Genomic DNA, 19,168 nt, shown 5'->3' with positions numbered 1-19,168 from the left:
AAAGCTGGAAGAAGCAGAGGAAGAGGGAGAACCTGTAGAAAGACCAGCAGTCTCGACTAACCTGGACCTTCCAGGATCTCTCAGACACTGAACCACCAACCAGGAAGCATATACCAGATGATATGAAGCCCCCCACCACATATACAGCAGAGGTCTGCCGGGTCTGGACTCAGTCGGAGAAGGTGAATTTAACCCTCAAGAGACTTAAGTCTACAGGGAGAAGGGATGTCTGGTGGAGTGGGGTAGGATGGTGGGGACATCCTCTTGGAGATGGGTGTGTGTGGGGGGGGAGGTATGGGATGTGGAACAGTCAGAGGGTGGACAAGGGAGGGGATAAAGTCTGAACTTATAAAAAAAGATTAAAGAATAAATTTTAAAGAATTCACTACATTAGTGTGTGGAAGTTCCGTACAAAAGGACTATTTGCCACTCACTCATTTATATGGATTTTGTTTGGAATTTAATATAAAAATATCTTAACCTTAAAGAAAAAAACAATTAAAGATGTTTAAAAATAATGGAGTTCTATTATGTCTCTAAATGTATACCACCTACTTATCTTTATAATCACATCAGTAGGGTTTAACTTCCTTCTTAGAATCATCAGAAATACAAGGATTAAAGAGACTTTCAAACTCTGTTTCATAAGAGACAAAAAGTTAGCGGATTTTTTATTTGCTTAGAAATGTACTATCAAGTGAAAAATTTGCATGCTTCATTATTCTCAAGATGGGAATGTAGATGAGTACTTCAGAGTATGCTTCATGATGTCTCTTTTAAACACAGACATTCATTTTCTCAATTCACCATCTACATCAAAAAGCATATCGGAGTTGTTGGTCTCCAAGTTCATCAAACCCTAAAAAAGAAAAGCACTTGTTACTAAACAAGCTCCCAAGGATACAAATATGAAAGATTCTGTGTAAATGATATCTAGACGTGCTATGTTTAGTTAAGCAGGATAATTATAGTGTTAATAAACTATAAGGTACATCTGAGGTCAAACTCCCAATTGATGATTTCAGGTCTTGAATAATTCCTAGAAAGCCATAAGGATGTTACAGATAATATCAGTCAATTCAGACAGAAACAATTGAAAATAGTAAGTAGTTAAACTTTATGATTCCCAAAACATATTTAGTTTCCTAAGGACATTTTATGGACCATGAGCAAAATACCTTCAAGTACCTCTTATGCATGTCTTTAATTGCTTCCAAGAAGTGGCTCTGACTACATTTGGACAGTTTTAATGCTTGTTCTTCTTTTTTATAATTGTTCTCCAAATGTAAAAAGAAAACATTACTATAACAATTCTGTTAATTTTGTTGTTACTACCATGCAGCATGAACGCTAGACTAACAGTCAGCCATTTAATGTATCTCCAATACTAAAATGTTACATGAGCAAACATAATTCCATATGAAACTTAAAAGGAATAGTTTTCCACCTGATTTAACACTTTAACAAATATTATGAATAAATATACTTATATTTTTACAGTAACATTAAATGAATTTATACTACAAATTGTGGGGTAACATTCTTTTTTATAAAAAGGGCTTGCCATGCTACACATATTGGCCTTTGCCTCCCAAGTTGTTATGTTTATATGAATGCATGATGTAAACATGAACTTGGTAAAATCCTAGCCCGGGAAGTTTAACTCTAGGTAATGTTAATGCTTTTACCATAAGATGACCTCCTTTTAATTAATAGCAGAAGCAATCCCAGGAGGTGGTTCACTACCTCATCTCTGTATTTACCCTCCACCTAAATTGTATGTGCCATGTCTTCTACTTTCTCTTCCTTTCTTAAGGATGCCTTATACTTGTTCTTTACTAAGCCCAATGTCTTCACTTGTCTCAACTATTCTCAAGAATTTCATCAATTGTAACTGTTATTTTAAATATATGACTCTTGCTTGCTGTCAGTGTAATGCCTATACAACTAACTTTTATAAAGTTTGAGTTAGAATGATCACAAGATCATGAACAGTCTTGATCAATTAAAGATACCCTTCCTCAAAATAAAGCCTAAAAAATGTCTGTGGACAAAGTTTGGTGGTAGATTGGTTTTCTCTAAGTTCCAATCTCAGTAATACAGCGAAGTACTAATACAAATTTCTCTTTGTACTCTTTATCTTATCACACAACCATGGTAATTTGCATTTTTTAAAAACTTAAGACAAGCCCTTACTCTTTTTCTCCCTGGGCTACTACATTCCTTTTTTTTTTCTTTATTCACTGTGATCAGCTTTGTACCTCACATTTCCACTCAAATCATCCTGATTAAGTACAATGACCTCCACTTTGTGAAGTTTATCTTAAAAAACCTGCACATTTAGATATAATGAGACAACGGATTAAAATTGGGTGTCTTCTTTGGTTGAACCCCACTGTTGGGAGAAAGTGTCTCATTGAACCTAGAGCTCATCCATTAGGCTACACCTGGTGGCTACGAAACTCTGGGAATCTTCTTATCTCTGAACGAAATCTGAGTTGGTGGTTATGAAATACTCACCACCCAATGAACTTTCATTTTTGTGGTAGTTTGTTTTTAGTTTTGCTAATTTGTTGTTGTTGCTGATAGTGTCGGTGGTTTGTGTGTTCATGCCTATGCAGGGAATATAAGCTCGGGTCTCCATGCCTACAGTGAAAAAGATTACCTACTAAACCATCTTCCAGCCCTGCAAATTTATCTTATTTTGCCTATTAGTAGCATATGACACAGTTACTGATCTTTTCTTCCTTAAAAGTTTTCTTTCACTCATTATAGTTTTCTTTCTACCAATTATTATGTTCCTTTACTAGTTCCCTCTCACCTCCGCCCCATGCAGAATTACAAGTATTGAAATACTCTGGGGGTCTGTCTTTAGACTCCTCATTTACACAGATGAGCACACCCCCTGAAATTTTATCCAGAGTTCAAGGTTTAAAAATTGCCTTCAATTGGAGTATTTATTTATTTTCTATCTTTAGTCCCTATCTCTTTTCTGAACTGACTCATAAGGTCGGCTACATCTGGTGGCTACGAAGCTCTGGGAATCTTCTTATCTCTGAACGAAATCTGAGTTTGGTGGTTATGAAATACTCACCACCCAATGAACTTTAATTTTGGCTTTTTTTTTTTTTTTTGAAAATGGCTTTTCAGGTAGGAATGGATCTCCTGTTCATTTCAAATTGAATACTTCCCAAACTATTAACCAATCAAATAAAATTTAGTTACTATGGTCATCATCTCAGATCTTACTTGGAAACCATGTGATGACTACAGTAATTGGTACATTAATCGAGAGATGATTTAAAATAGTTAGTGATATTCTTTCACAGGAATATTCTGCCAGGGCTGTTGAGAAAGGTTGTTTCCATCCACTGTTGTTAGTAAATTTGTACTAAGTTTAGGATTGTGAGAACTGATTTTCCAGTTTGATTTGGTTTTCTAATATTAATAACAGAGTCCAGATGACACCAGTAAGAAAGCTTTCTCTCTCTTTTCGACTGTACCTGAGGCTGACATATTTTGCTTCCTTTTGTAGAAACTGGTAATCCTCTCTTCATCCTTCAGCAAATGTCTGCCTCTTGAAAATTTAAGATCTGGTCTACCATAAAGTGCCTAGTGGTTTTCATTTATATAGTATGTGACCATATCTCTCTGGTTTACAACTCAGTAGGACTAGAACAGAGCCAAAGATAGATAATGAAACTTGATTATGTTTTGTGTGCCCAACACAAGGCTAGTTTCTCTATTCCTACATGATACATAGTTATACTAGGTTAATTATAAAGGTAGTTATGATACAAACCACTGATTTTTCTTGCTGTTCATTGAAATTCTGGACATCCATATCAAACTTCTGAAATGTAGTTTTATACTGCTCACACGACTTGTTGTTGATCATCTCCCTGTAAAGCAAAGTAATGATATCAATCATATTTCAAACCAATATGAAAAAGAACATTTAAAACAAATTAAATTGACCATTTCATAGTAAAAAAGAAAAAAAGCAGTATAAAGTTATCTAATGGGAAATCAGCATAGAATTTTCCCTAAAAGATTATCAGAGAAGTCTTATTTTATGTTCTAGCTTTTCAAAATTAAATACGTTCTAATACATATATATCTTATTTTAGAAAATTGACTGTATTTCAAAGTATTTTTTCATTATTTTCTACCAAATATAAGGTCTAATTTATTTTCCTATATTGATTCAGTTAAGAATTTGTGCAAAACATAAGTCAATTAAAATATACCAATTGTCTGCATATGTAATTGATCCTTTTCCATATTGTTAAACATAATAAACCAGAAATTACATTTCTAAGATTTTGTGCAAGATTTCTTTGTTTCCACAATGATTGTTAATCAAAATTTAAAATCTCATTAACAGCTACTTAAAGTAGAAAATAATAATTTTCACAGACTTCTAAGAGTTAGATTTAGTTTCCTTCAAGGCATGAAGTTATAAGGTTAAATGCTTAGACAAAATCAAAGTCACACATTTTTACTAAAGGCTCAGACATGACTTTTTTTTAAACTTCAGCCACATATAATTTTTAAAACTATACAAGTGTGACCCTACAAAACTAACATCTCTACCTCTCCCTTTTGTTCATTTGCCAAAGTTGTCCTAACTTCTGGTTGCTTCCTTTGAAAGAATCTTTGATATAAGTTTCCATGTGTGTTCTCTTTATGTGACTCCAGGTCCAAGGTAACTGAAATAATCATCTGATATCTATGGGAAACAGGCATATATGTGCTGCACATATATGCCTGCAAGCAAAACACTAATACACATAAATAAGTCTAAAAATTAGGTATTAAGAACATTGTTTCCTAAGTCATGGAGGAAGTTTTGGGTCTATGATCCTAGTTTAGGAATCTTAAGCAGGATATGTCCAGTGTATAGGACAAGGTAGGTTACATGGCAAAATTCAGGCCAGCTTGAACTACATGGTGAGACCATATCTCAAAGACAAATTATTGTCTTCTAAGAAAGCTCATGTAACATTCAAAAATATATAATTTAAAACAGATTATTTGAGATCTGAGTATCAATCTCTCACTGGTTAGTAAAGTTGTCTTTACTTTCAGTTATGTAATTCTTTAAAAAAAAACAAAAACAAGACAAAAAAACAAAAACAAAAACAAAAAAGCAGTGAGGGGATTGGAGAGATGATTCATCAGTTAAGAGCACTGGTTCCCTTCCATAGATCTGAGATTAGATTCCCAGCACCTCTAAGTTTGCTCACAACCTATAACTCCAGTTCCAGGGGATTCAATGCCTTCATCTGGTCTCCTCAGTTACCAGACATACAAGCTGTGAGCATACACACATGCAAGGAAAACAAACATACCCATAAAATGAAATTTTAAGAAAAGGAATAAGGGTTTCATTAAAGAATTTTTTTTTGCACTGTGCCATATAAAGACAGAAGCACAGAGGAGTCCTAGAAAAGAAAATGACTTAATATAAAATTAATACTGGGTCACATAAAAACTGTTGCATGTATAGAATTTGTATACATATCACTTAGCTTTGAATACATGGAACAATAAAAATGTTTACATCATTTTTGTTCCCCTAAAAATCCCTGTAAAGCAGTTACAAAGATGCCACAGAAGTTAAGAGGGTTTACTCTGAAAGGAGGAGGTTCGCAAGTTTGAATCTACTACCCATCTACAAAAGCCACCATTAATGGTTGCTTTTACAATAGCAGCACTGTGGTAGGCAGAGTGAGAATTCCTAGGGCTTGCTGGCTGCTTGTCTAGCTGCATGTTCAGTGACAGAACATGTCTTAAGGGAATAAGGTAGAAAGTAAAAGAGCAACAGCCAACAATCTCCTCTGCCCTACACATATGTATACATGTACCACAGACACAAACATGCAAAAAAATAAAATAAAAATGAAGTTTCATTAATGTCACACCTCTTCAAAAAGCACCATTTTCACCTCTATACCATAGAAAAAAATAAGTCCATGGGGCTAAATCAAAAATATTTGCAAGAGTCTGTGTCATGGGTAGACTTTGTGTGCTGACTCTGCACCTAGTCTCACAATACCAACAGGAAACTCAACTCCCAGGTGCTCTAGTACTCCCAAGATCACAAGAATGGCTTTAACATCAGAAGTAACTGAGTCCCCAAGGATCCAGGGACACAGGAACTCCTACCTTGCCAGATGCATCCCCAACATCTGGAGTAACTCAGTCCCAAAGGATCCAGGGACACAGGCATTCTTGCCTTGGCAGTGGCATGGTTCCCTATTGGTCTGAAACTATAGCTGGATCAGACCTGGGGTACTGCCTTTGTACCCACTCTTAAAACACCCAGAAGGAGCTCAACTCTCGGGTATCTGAAATGCCCAAGATCACAGGATCACAAAAGAAGCATGACTCCACGGAGATCAGACAAACCAAGGGACACTCCAGTTCTGACAGAAGATCACAGCTGAGGGCACAACATCTTGCCCAACACCCTGTGTATCTGACACCCCCCACATAAACCAGGGAAAGAAAAACACCCTCCCAGACAGAGGCATGGGTTCCTTGCAGCTTGCATCTGTGTCCAGAGAAAAACTAGTGACTTGGCACCCCACCAAATCTTGCAACACCAAGAAAAATCTTCACTCCCCGGAGCTCTGACACAGGATCTCAGGAGATTGGTTATACCAGGGTTTGAGGATCCAAGAGGCAGCTTGACTTCCACGAGCTTAGACATACCCAGCATATCAGGATCCCAGGATCCCTGGATCCCAGAGACAGCTGGACTCTGATGAGTTCCGTCACAACCAGGGTTACAGGAGGGAGAAGCTCCAGTCAGAGACTGCAAGGGAAAGTAGTACCAAAGAAAATGAGATGGTGAGAGGTAAGCACAAGAATATAAGCAATAGAAACCAAGACTAGTTGGCATGATCAGAACACAGTTTGGCCACAGCAGCAGGTCCTGGATAGCCCAACATATTGGAAAAGAAAGATTCAGATTCAAAATCACATCTCAAGATGATGATAGAGTTCTTTAAGAACAAAAATAGTTTACTTAAAGAAATACAGGGAACACAGGTAAACAGCTAGAAGCCCTTAAAGAGTAAACACAAAATTCCCTTAAAGAATGAAGGAAAACACTATAAAACAGTGAAGGAATAGAACAAAATCCATTTAGTATCTAAAAATGGAAATAGAGGTAATAAAAAATCACAAAGACATGAAACTGGAGAAAGAAAGAAAAAAAAAAACTTAGGAGAAATAGATGCAAGCATCTCGAACAGAATACAAGAGATAGAATAGAGAATCTCAGGTACAGAAGATACCATAGAAAACATTGGCACAACAGTCTAAGAAAATGGAAAATGCAAACATCTCCTAACCCAAAACATCAAGGAAATCCAGGACAAAATGAGAAGACAAATCCTAAGGAAAATAGGTATAGACGAGAGAGAAGATTCACAAGTCAAAGGGCCAGCAAATATCTTCAACAAAATTATAGAAGAAAACTTCCCAAATCTAAAGAAAGTGATGCACATGAACATATTAGAAGTCCAAATAAACTGGACCAGAAAAGAAATCATTCCCCAAACATAATAATCAGAACAACAAATGCAATAAAGAAAGATAGACTGTTAAAAGCAGTAAGAAATTCAGCAAAGTGGCTAGATATAAAATTAACTCAAACCAATCAGTAGCTTTCCTCTAATCAAAGGATAAACAGGCTGAAAAAGAATTTATGGAAACAACACCCTTCACAATAGTCACAAACTATAAAACCTTGGTGTGACTCGAACCAAGCAAGCGAAAGATCTGTATGACAAGAACTTCATGTCTCTGAAAATAGAAATTGAAAATCTCAGAAGATGGAAAGATCTCCCATGATCATAGGTTGGCACAATTAATTCAGTAAAAATGGCCATCTTGCCAAAAGCAATCTATAGATTCAATGCAATCTCCATCAAAATTGAATCTAAATTCTTCATTGAGATATAAAGAGGAATTTGAAAAATCATTTGGAATAACAAAATTCCAGGATATAAAAAAATATTCTCAACAATAAAAGAAGTTCAGGCGGAACCATCCCTGACCTCAAGCTGTATTATAGAGAAATAGTGAGAAAAATGTATGGTAATGGTACAGAGACAATGACTTCATGAAATTCACAGGCAAATGGATGGATCTAAAATATATCATCCTGTGTGAAGTAACCCAATCCCAAAAGGACAAACATGGCATGCACTCACTGATAAGTGGATATTAGCCTAAATGCTCAGAATACCCAAAATGTAATTAACAGAACATGAAGCTCAGGAAGAAAGAAAAATAAAGTGTGGGTGTTTCAGTCCTTCTTAGAATGGGGAACTATATAAACCTGGGAAAAAATATGGAGACAAAATACAGAGCAGAGACTGAAGGAATGACCATCTAGAATCTGCCTAACATGTAGATTCATTCCATACACAGACAGAACACAAACCCAGTCACGATTGTGGATGCCAACAAGTACTTGCTGACAGGAGCCTAATAATGTTGTCTCCTGAGAGGCTCTTTCAGAGAAAAGAGGCTGATGCTCATAGCCAACCATCAGACCAATCATAGGGTCCCCAGTGGAACAGTTAGAGGAAGGACTGAAGGAGCTGAAGGGGTTTGCAATCTTATAGGAAGAACTACAATATGAAAGAACCAGACCACCCCCAGAGCACCCAGGGACTAAGCCACCAACCAAATATGGGGTCCCATGGCTCCAGCTGCATATATAGCAGAGGATGGCCTAGTCAGACATCAGTGGGAGGAGAGGTCCTTGGTCCTGTGAAGGTTCGATGTCCCAGTGTAGGCAAATACAAGTGTGGGGAGGTGGGAGTGGGTGGGTGGGAAAAACCCTCATAGAAGCACAGAGAGGTGTAATGGAATAGGGAGTTTCTGGGGTGAAACCAAGAAAGGGCTATTACTTGAAAAGCAAATAAAGATAATATCTAATAAAAATAAAAATGAATTAAAATAAAAATTATTACAAAAATAGGAATAACTCATTAAGATATAATATAGTATATTAACTAATATTTCCTAATATGTAAATTATGTTAATACTATATAGTTTCAAACAAATTATATATCTAAAATGTTCCTTCAAATTTTCCCAGAATATTTTGTACTGGATATCTGTGAAGTAATTCAAGTTCTAAAAATTAAGGATGATGGGGATACAGTTTGATGGCTCAGCTTTTGTCCTACAAGCAGGATGATGAGAATTTGACCCACAGCACTATACCCTCCAAGAAAACCACTCAAATTACAGATTAATCTTACGGAAACATTGTTTGTAATATACATCACATTCCAATTATTAATACAGATTACTTGCTATACAATCAATTAAAATTTTCTGGAAGTACTTACACTAAGAAGGAAATAATAAGTTTGAACATATTACCGTGTATCTCCAACGATTTCTTCAGGAATTTCATTCTCATCATCATGAGTTACTGGATTCTGTTCTGGGTTGATAATAAAACATGATATTAAAACAATTATTTTATTTTGCAAATTTTAATGAAATACTTTGTGATCATTCAGGCATAGTGCCAACATTAGGTTTCAAACAGATCTATTATTTGTCTAGAACTTAAACAAAATGAAGTAATGTCTAATTGTCGTCTAAAATATGTTTTAAGTTCTTTATTTACATGTTGTGTTTAAAGACAAGAGATACAATATGAGATTTTCGATCTCCTTTACAAGCCTAATTAGAATAACTGAGAAAAAAAGGAAGTGTAACATCAATGCACAACATTAAATATCTGGTACCTTCCATAAGATCCAATTTTGAAGCATTCCCATCTTGCTGTTCACCACTTAACAAATTCCTGTTTTCTATTGGTGTCTCTACAGAACTTGCAAAACGCTGCCATTCCTCTGAGAAACTTACGTTTTCTGAATTAAAATAAAAATGAATAAATAAATTTTCTCAAGCCATTTGAATCCAAAAAAATATTTAAACTAATAAAATTGAAATATAAAATAACATTAAGGAATGATTTTTATAAAAACAGTACTTCATAATTGCATGAAGGGTTTAAAGATAAAACCATATTTCTATTACCCTCTTATTTAATCCAAAAGACTTTAGTATTTGAATATGGAACACAATAGTTGCCTTCAAAAATAGCCATTATTAACCTTGTCTTTAATATATACAAATTTTTACAAAGAATTATTTAAGTTGAATAAAGTATCTTGGGCTTCCTTACTATAAAGGACTAAGAGGTTGTTATTTTTCAGTTTAAAAACTCTCTCTCTCTCTCTCTCTCTCTCTCTCTCTCTCTCTCTCTCTCTCTCTCTCTCTCTCTTTCTCACACACACACACAAAAACGCTATGGTGGCTTTAACTGTGACTTCAATTTGGTTTATATCTAATCATAGGAGGATCTGCATTTTGGTCCGATTCCTGCAGGTTTTTGATAAAATTAAGCAACTTTGTCTGCATTTCAATCTCCAAATAAAATCATAGTTCTTATTATCACAAGCAAGTTCCTCAATCTTTTTCATTGCAATACAAATCTAAAGCAAATGTAAATTATAAAGTTCTGCCTGGCTGGACATATATTTTACTGCTACAGCAAGAAACTCTGGTTTCAATCTTCAACAATGAAAATAAAATTAAAAAAAAATAAAGCAGGCATGTTCCCTCAGGCCCCAGTACATTTGTAAGGCTGAGGACTTCAGTTTCAAGGCAAGTCCAAGCTGCACATGAGGTTTCTGACACTCCTGAGATACAAAGTTAGAGTTTACTTCCCTAAACCAAAACAATGCATAAATAAACACAGCCTGGCCTGAATTATGTCTGAAGACCCAGAACTTCTCAGGCTGAGAGGAGCCTCTGGTTTTGGAGGCAGTTTGCGGCCTATATATACAAATGTCGGCAATCTGGACTTTCAATACCAGGTAGAGGACAATGAAGACTGGTCTTCAGTTTGTTTTTCATGAATTCCTGGCAGGCAGCAGCAGCAACAACACAGAAAATGTTCTAGTCTGTTTCCACCACTAATCGACCTCCAGTTTACTCACACCTCACATCCCCAGGCCCCAAAAAGACTTTCAGGGTCTCCAAATCCCTGGACTTCCTGCTTTCTGCTAGGTGCTGTCTGTTTAAACTCCTGCCCTTAGCGAATTTCTCTGTTTTTCTCCACAGAGGTCTAGGTGGGTAAAGTCGATTGTGAACCCAGAAGTGGTATAATCCAGGGTCCAGTAAGGCTCACCTCCTCTCCTTACTCCTGAAGTAACACCTCTGCCCCAACACCTTCACCCCACCTTGACCCACAGCTGAACCATAATTAACCAACTTTCAACAGGTCACTGACAACCTCCACAGAGACTTCTCCCTACCATGCTTCCTCAAGAACTAGTCTTGGTAGCCACCACAAAGCATACTGGTAACAGGGTTTGGACAGTGGGAAAACAATCTCAGACATGACCCTTGCTGATTGGCTGTGATTGCACATGCGTACTCAATGTGATATAGGCTCTATCAGACATCTGTCATTGAACTAGCAAAAAAGAGCTAGTATTTTAGCTGCCACTGCTACCCAGAAGCCTTCCTTTTTCAAAGGTTGCAATACTAACTTGAAAGATAAAATAAAATGAACCCCAAAGAAGACTCTCCTACTTTGTTTCAGTCGAAGGGGCTGTTGTGTGCAATTCTGATTTGTTTTATTATTAAACTAACGTGATTGTGCATGTTTGTATTTGTTCAACATGCATGTTTTGTGCTCATAGAAACTAGAACAAGATGCCAAATCCCCTGGTTCTAGAATTACAAATGGCTGTGCGCCATTATGTGGGTCCTAGGAACTAAACCTTTGTTCTCTCCAAGAGCAACAAGTGCTCTTAATTTCTAAGCCATCTTTCCATCCCTGTCTTGTGCATGTTTTAGGGTATGCTGGATCATTTCTCTTGATAGGTGTTTATTTTTACTATACAGTGGACATTATAAAAACATGACACTTTCCTAATATTGTCTATTTCCATAAAAAGAAGAAAAAAAAACACCATAATTTTAATGGATTGTGTAAATCATAAAAAGAGATTGAGCAAAAATGATGTGTATACATTTTAGTATATGTTTGCATATGGAGTCTAGAAATGGACATCCTCTGTATTCTCAATCATATTCCAACTTACATACACACACACACACACACACACACACACACATTATATATATATATATATATATATATTTGTTTTTTTGAGACAGGGTTTCACTGTGTAGCCCTGGTTGTCCTGGAACTCACCCTGTAGACCAGAGTGGCCTCAAACTCAGAAATCCCCCTGCCCCCCTGCTTCTGCCTCCCAAATGCTGGGATTAAATGCATGTGCCACCACTGCCTGACCCAACTTAAATCTTGAGACAGAGTCTCTCTGAATCTGCAGCTCACCAATGTATCTAGCCTGGCTAGCCAGCTAGCTGTTTCTACCTACTCAGCACTGGGCTGCAGCCTGAATTTTTAAAGTGATTGTAAGTGACTGAATATTGATGCAAAAATACTCAATAAAAGCTTTGTAAACCGAATCAAAGAATATATCAAAATGATCATCCATCATAATCAAGTACACTTCATCCCTGTGATGCAGGGGTGGCTTAATATATGGAAATCCATCAACTTTATCCAAAATAGAAACAAACTCCAAGAAAAAAAATCATGATCATCTCATTAGATGATGAGAAAGCATTTGACAAAATACATCACCCAGTCATAATAGAAGTCCAGGAAAGATCAGGAAGTCAAGGCCCATAACTAAACATAATAAAAGCAATAGAGAACAAACCTGTAGCCTACATCAAAATAAATGGTTAGAAACTTGAAGCAATCCCACAAAAATCAGGGACTAAACAAGGCTGCCCCCTTTCTGCCTACTTATCCACTATAGTACTTGAAGTCCTAGCCAGAGAAATTCGAAAACAAAAAGGAGATCAAGGGGATTCAAATTGGAAAGGAAGAAGTCAAAATATCGTATATCCAGAAGATATGATAGCATGTATCAGAGACCATAAAAATTACACCAGAGAAATCCTAAATCTGATAAACAACTTCAGTGCAGTAGCTGAATATAAAGTTAACTCAAACTTATCAGTGGCCTTTCTACACTCAAAGGATAAAGAAGATGAAAAAGAAATTAGGGAAACAACACCGTTCACAATAGTCACAAATAATATAAAAAACTTTGATGTGACTCTAAGTGAGGAAGTGAAAGATCTGTATGAAAAAAACTGTAAGTCTCTGAAGAAAGAAATCAAAGACCTCAGAAGATGGAAAGATCTCCCATGCTCAGGAATTGGCAGGATTGATGTAGTAAAAATGGCTATCTTGTGGAAAGCAATCTATAGATTCAATGCAATCCCCATCAAAATTCTAACATAATTCTTACATAATTCTAACATAATTCTTAACTGAGTTAGAAAGAGATATTTGCAAACTCATCTGGATTAAAAAAAAAAAACCACCTAGGACAACAAAAACTATTCTCAACAGTAAAAGAACCTCTGGTGGAATCATCATGCCTGACCTAAAGTTGTACTACAGAACAATTGTGATAAAAACTGGATGGTACTTGTATGGCAACAGACAAGTCGACCAATGGAATAGAATCAAAGACACAGAAATGAACCCACACACCTATGGTCACTTGACTTTGACAAGGGAGCTAAAACCATCCAGTGGAAAAAAAAAACATCATTTTCAACAAATGGTGCTGGCACAACTAATGGTTATCATGTAGAATAATGTGAATTGATCCATTTCTATCTCTTTGTACTAAGGTCAAATCCAAGTGGATCAAGGAACTCCACATAAAACCAGAGACACTGAAACTTATAGAGGAGTAAGTGGGGAAGAGCTTCGAAGATATGGGCACAGGGGGGAAATTCCTGAGCAGAACAGCAATAGATTGTGTTATAAGATTAAGATTAGACAAATTTGACCTTATAAAATTGCAAAGCTTCTGTAAGACAAAGGACACTGACAATAGGACAAAACAGCAACCAAGAGATGGGAAAAAATCTTTACCAATACTAAATCAGATAGGGGACTAATATCCAATATATATATATCAAGAAGCTGGACTCCTGAAAATCAAATAACCCTATTAAAAATTTGGGACAGAACTAAGCAAAGAATCCTCAAGTAAGGAATTCTGAATGGCTGAGAAACACCTAAAAATGTTCAACATCCTTAATTATCAGGGAAGTGTAAGTCAAAATAACCGTGAGATTCCACATCACACGAGTCAGAATGGCTAAGATCTAAAGCTCAGATGACAGCACATGCTGGTGATAATGTGGTGAAAGAAGAACACTCTTCCATTGCTGGTGGGATTGCAAGCTGTTACAACCACTCTGGAAAGCAGTCTGGTGTTTCCTCAGAAAATTTGACAGAGTTCTACTGGAAGATTCAGCAATATTCCTCCTGGGCATATTTCCAGAAGATATTCCAACTTGTTATAATGACCCATGCTTCAGTATGTTCATAGCAGCCTTATTTATAATAGCAAGTAGCTGAAAAGAACCCAGATGTCCCTCTTCAGAGGAAGGGATACAGAAAATATGGTACATTTACATAATGAATTACTGCATAGCCATTAAAAATAATGAATTCATGAAATTCTTAGACAAATGAATGCATCTGGATGATATCTTCCTAAGTGAGATAACCCAATCACAAAAGAACACACATGATATGCACTCACTGCTATGTGGATATTATCCCAGAAGCTCAGAATAACCAAGATACAATCTTCAAAACCCATGAAACTCAAGAAGAAAGAAGACCAAAGTATGGATATATTTTTCCTTCTTAAAATGGGGAAAATACCAATGGCAGGAGTTACAGAGACAAAGATTTGAGCTGAGACTGAAGGAATCCAGAGACTGGCTCACTAGGGGATCAATCCCATAAACCAACACCAAAGCCAGACACTATTGAAGATGCCAACAAGAGCGTGTGGACAGGAGACTGATATAGCTGTCTCCTGAGAGGCTCTGCCAGTGCCTGACAAATACAGAAGTGGATGATCACAGACATCCATTGGACTGAGCACAGTGTCCCCAATGATGGACCTAGAGAAAGTACCCAAGGAACATGAGGGATTTGCAGCCCCATAGGAGGAACAACAATATGAACTGACCAGTACCCCCAGAGTTCCATGGGAATATATCTCCAATCAAATAAAACAGATGGTGGGACTTACCATACCACTTGCCTATGTAGGAGAGGATGGCCTAGTCAGTTATCAATGGGAAAAGAGACCCTTGGTCCTGTAAATGTCCTATGCCCCAGAATTAGGGAATGCCTAGGCCAGGAAGTGTGAGTGGGTATGGCGGAGAGCAGGGGGAGAGGGGAGAGGAGAGGGGATTTTCAAAGGGAAAATAGAAAAGGGAATAATATTTGAAATGTAAATAAAGAAAATATATGATAGAAAAAAAGGAATGAAATAATTTATTTGCAGGTTTTATAAAATAAACACCCTTTCTGCTAACATATAGGAAAAACATCAGGTCTTTTCCTGGGGTAAAATCATAGCTAGTTATTGTTTCTAAACATATTGTGACTACAGCGCTAAGAGTAAGTATATGTGCTGCTAAAACTCAGGTATAGGAATATATAGATATAGGTAAAATTAGAAAGGAAGTATATGAAAACTCTTAGCAAAGAATTCTTCAATTTCAGGTGACTAACTTAAAGTCTAAATATCTGCAGGACACAATACCCAACACTGGATATACTAGACCTTCAGAATGAGCGTCCTCCAAAAAATTTATGTCATCGTCTTCATCATCATAGTCAAGAAGTAATAAGTAACCGTCCTTTGGTATCGCCCACAGTTTCTTAAGAGCCATTTTTCTTTTAAGCACTCAGATGTCTTCTTAGTTAAAAAAATAAAATAAAAAGGAAAAAAAGAAAAAAATTAGTTATCTGAATCCAAAGGTATCATTTTAATAGTTAAACATGTCAAAAGGTCAAATAATTATCTTAGCTCAATGAAAGATTGTTTCTTTTGTTTTATAACAGTTATATTTTTAATAATTTGTCTTTATCAGAGCATTTTGTATACATATTCCATATGGTGACATATATATACGTATATATATTCAATATGGTGACATATATATATATGTGTGTGTGTGTATATATGTATATATATATTTATATGTATGAATGTATATTTATATATATATATATGTGTGTGTGTGTGTGTGTGTGTGTGTGTGTGTGTGTGTGCTTCCCCTTTCGGTTTCCTCCATGTATCCCATTTATCATGTCCTTCTCCCTCGCAAATTTGTTTTAAAATCTTCTTTAACTTACTTAACTTAGTTATTTAAAAACCTCCTTTAGAACCAAAGTTAACAATCTGCCATTTCTCAGTTTTAAAAAGGCAAAAACAGGCTAGCCTTTAATATGTGAGTCCTCCCCTTCCCACCAAAACAATGAGCAAAACGTGTTTGCATGTAACCTTTGAGGCATCTGAATTTTGATACTATCCCCCAAAGATTCTTTTTAAACAATACATCACCAATTCTGTTTCTCAGTGTATCTCAGTATTAAAGTAAAATCACAGTACTATGCAGAAAGATAATGAACATGGTAATTATATATCCATGTCAAGAAACCCCAATTCTCAGTCTACAACAAACACTCACCACTGCCACCCACACAGAAAATTCTTATATTGGAGAAATTTGGGATTGGGGGAAGCCCAGGATTTCAAACATCTATAGATTGCAAGTTCAAAGCCAGCCCAAGCCAGGCCAGCCTCAGCTACAAAGGAAGATCCCATCCTACGGAACTAAAATTGAGAGAAAAAGCTGAACTTGGTGGTCCAAGTCTTTAATCCCAATACATGGGCGATTGAAATAGGAGAATCTTTGGTCTGAATCCATCCCAGATTACTTATTGAACTCTTTCAATGTCTCCTCTTCTTCTTTACTTTCATTCTTCCTATGCCACTTCCCTGTCTGCAATTTCCATACAGTCTGTACCAAAGGAACACACCATAGAGAAAACAACGAAGAGGGAGGAATCCTCAGTGTGTTTCTAACGGTTCTAGGACAGCACACAGGACAAGTGCCAAGGCTCCTCACCCAATGGCTCCCTGCTCCCTTGACCGCCAGTCCTGCAGCCAGCTCTCTGATCCTATCCCGGGGACCCAAGATTGTGTCCTCCTAGGGTTCACAATTCTCTAAGGCCCTGGGCTGTTCAATCCTCTGCCATGAATACAGTAGTCCACCTTCATTTTACCCTCAGAAGCCATAGAAATGGCGATGAGGAGGCTTTTCCCCACAGAGTGGCCTCCTGGGCCTGAGATGCCCTGTCACACCTTGATTAACTGTCCAACAACCCTGACCAGAGCCGATTATCACTTACAGGTTATCTCAGAGGTGAACACCTTCACAACTGCACCCTTCCACGCTCAGCTCCTCAATGGTAAAAAAACCGTTGTCAGCAACGATGCCCGGACAGAGGATTCTGAGGACCCTTTGTGATGCCAGCTGGAGAAAATAGGTCTCACCCAGGGACTGCGCTGATTGGCTGAATATACCCTGCACATGCGTACATGGAGTACCAGCAACCATCACTTCTAAGGGAGTTTTCAGGAGGTGGGAATGAGTTACTACTGGCTTTAAGACAATTTCTACATGTATAAGCCCTTACAGACTTGAAAAACTTGAACAAACTTGAATACATGTGAAACATATGAAACACTGCAAATGGCACTACTTTATTTCAACTGTAGAGGCTCTTGTATGCAATTTTGTTTTCTATTTATTTATGTTCATAACATTTAATGTGTGTGGACTTTTTCGGCATGTACATAAGCACACCACACGTGGATATTCTGTCCTAAGCGATCAGAATGGAGCATCCAGATCCCCTATAATTCTGATACCATCCTGTCTCCACCTTCCTGGTACTGAGCTTGATTACAAGAGTGTGCTAGGCCCTGCAGGCCCTCTCTCTCACTTATTACTCTGTTGCCTACAGAGGCTGGAAGTGTGCACTGATTTTCTGAAACTTTAGCTGTGCATAAATTGTGAGCCACTATGTGGATGCTTTGTGCCTGGTCACCTGCATAGAACAGGTGCTTTTAACAGCTGAGTCATTTTTCCAACCACTGTTTTTTGCACTTATTTGCACTCCTCTGGCCTCTTCAGGTACAGGACATACATGTGGTGTGTTTAAATTTATGTTAACCCAACACACATACACACACACACACACACACACACACACAAACACACACACATACACAAACAAACACACATAATGATATATTTTTTAATTTGCATATTTCTCTTTTACCCCTTTTGTCCTATGTCATAACTTGTCCAGTTTTCTTGTGAGGGGTATTCCTTTTCATTTTGTTTCTTTGTTCTTTGTTTATTTTTTTCAGAATTTTCTACTAGATATTTTCTTCATTTGCATTTCAAATGCGATCCTGAAAGTCCCCTATACCTTCCCCCTAATCCTGTCCTGCTCCCCTACCCATCCACTCCCACTTTTTGTCCCTGGCATTTCCCTGTACTGCAGCAAATAAAGTTTGCAAACATAGGAGCCTCTCTTCCCATAGTTGGCCGATTGGGCCATCTTCTGCTACATAAAAAACTAGAGACACAAGCTCTGATGGTACTGATTAGTTCATATTGTTGTTCCACCTATAGGGTTGCAGACCCCTTCTGCTCCTTGGATGCTTTCTCTAGCTCCTCCATTGGGGGCCCTGTGTTCCATGCAATAGCTGACTGTGAGCATCCACTTTTTATTTGACAGGCACTGGAATTTCCTCACATGAGACAGCTATATAAGGGTCCTTTCAGCAAAATCCTGCTGGCATGGTCAGTAGTGTCTGCATTTGGTGGCGAATTATGGGATGAATACCTCGGTGGTGTAGTCTCTGGATGGTCCATCCTTTCACCTTATTTCCCAACTTTATCTCTGTAACTCTTTCCATGGGTATTTTGTTCCCTATTCTAAGGACGCATGAAGTATCCACATATTGATTTTCCTTCTTGATTTTCTTGTGTTTTGCAAATTGTATCTTGGGTATTCTAAATTTCTGGGTTAATGTCCACTTACCAGTGAGTTCATTTCAAGTGACTTCTTTGTGATTGGATTATCTCTCTCAGGGTGAAATT

The 19,168-nt window shown here is 37.1% G+C and overlaps 1 protein-coding gene across 1 annotated transcript; it reads right to left on the bottom strand.

Moving 5' to 3' along the window:
- Window positions 1–635: 635 nt before the first annotated feature.
- Slxl1 (Slx-like 1) lies at window positions 636–17,496 on the bottom strand. The gene is made up of 6 exons (NM_029181.1): window positions 17,403–17,496; window positions 15,769–15,903; window positions 9,790–9,915; window positions 9,416–9,479; window positions 3,803–3,902; window positions 636–859 (listed from the first exon to the last, which is right to left on the bottom strand). Exons 2-6 carry the CDS (start codon window positions 15,875–15,877, stop codon window positions 791–793), a joined length of 468 nt encoding a protein of 155 aa, NP_083457.1. The 5' UTR covers window positions 15,878–15,903; window positions 17,403–17,496; the 3' UTR covers window positions 636–790.
- Window positions 17,497–19,168: the final 1,672 nt, after the last annotated feature.

Source organism: Mus musculus, chromosome X (assembly GCF_000001635.26).
Source record: "Mus musculus strain C57BL/6J chromosome X, GRCm38.p6 C57BL/6J".
NCBI lineage: Eukaryota > Metazoa > Chordata > Mammalia > Rodentia > Muridae > Mus > Mus musculus.
This window is presented reverse-complemented; position numbering and strand designations above follow the sequence as displayed.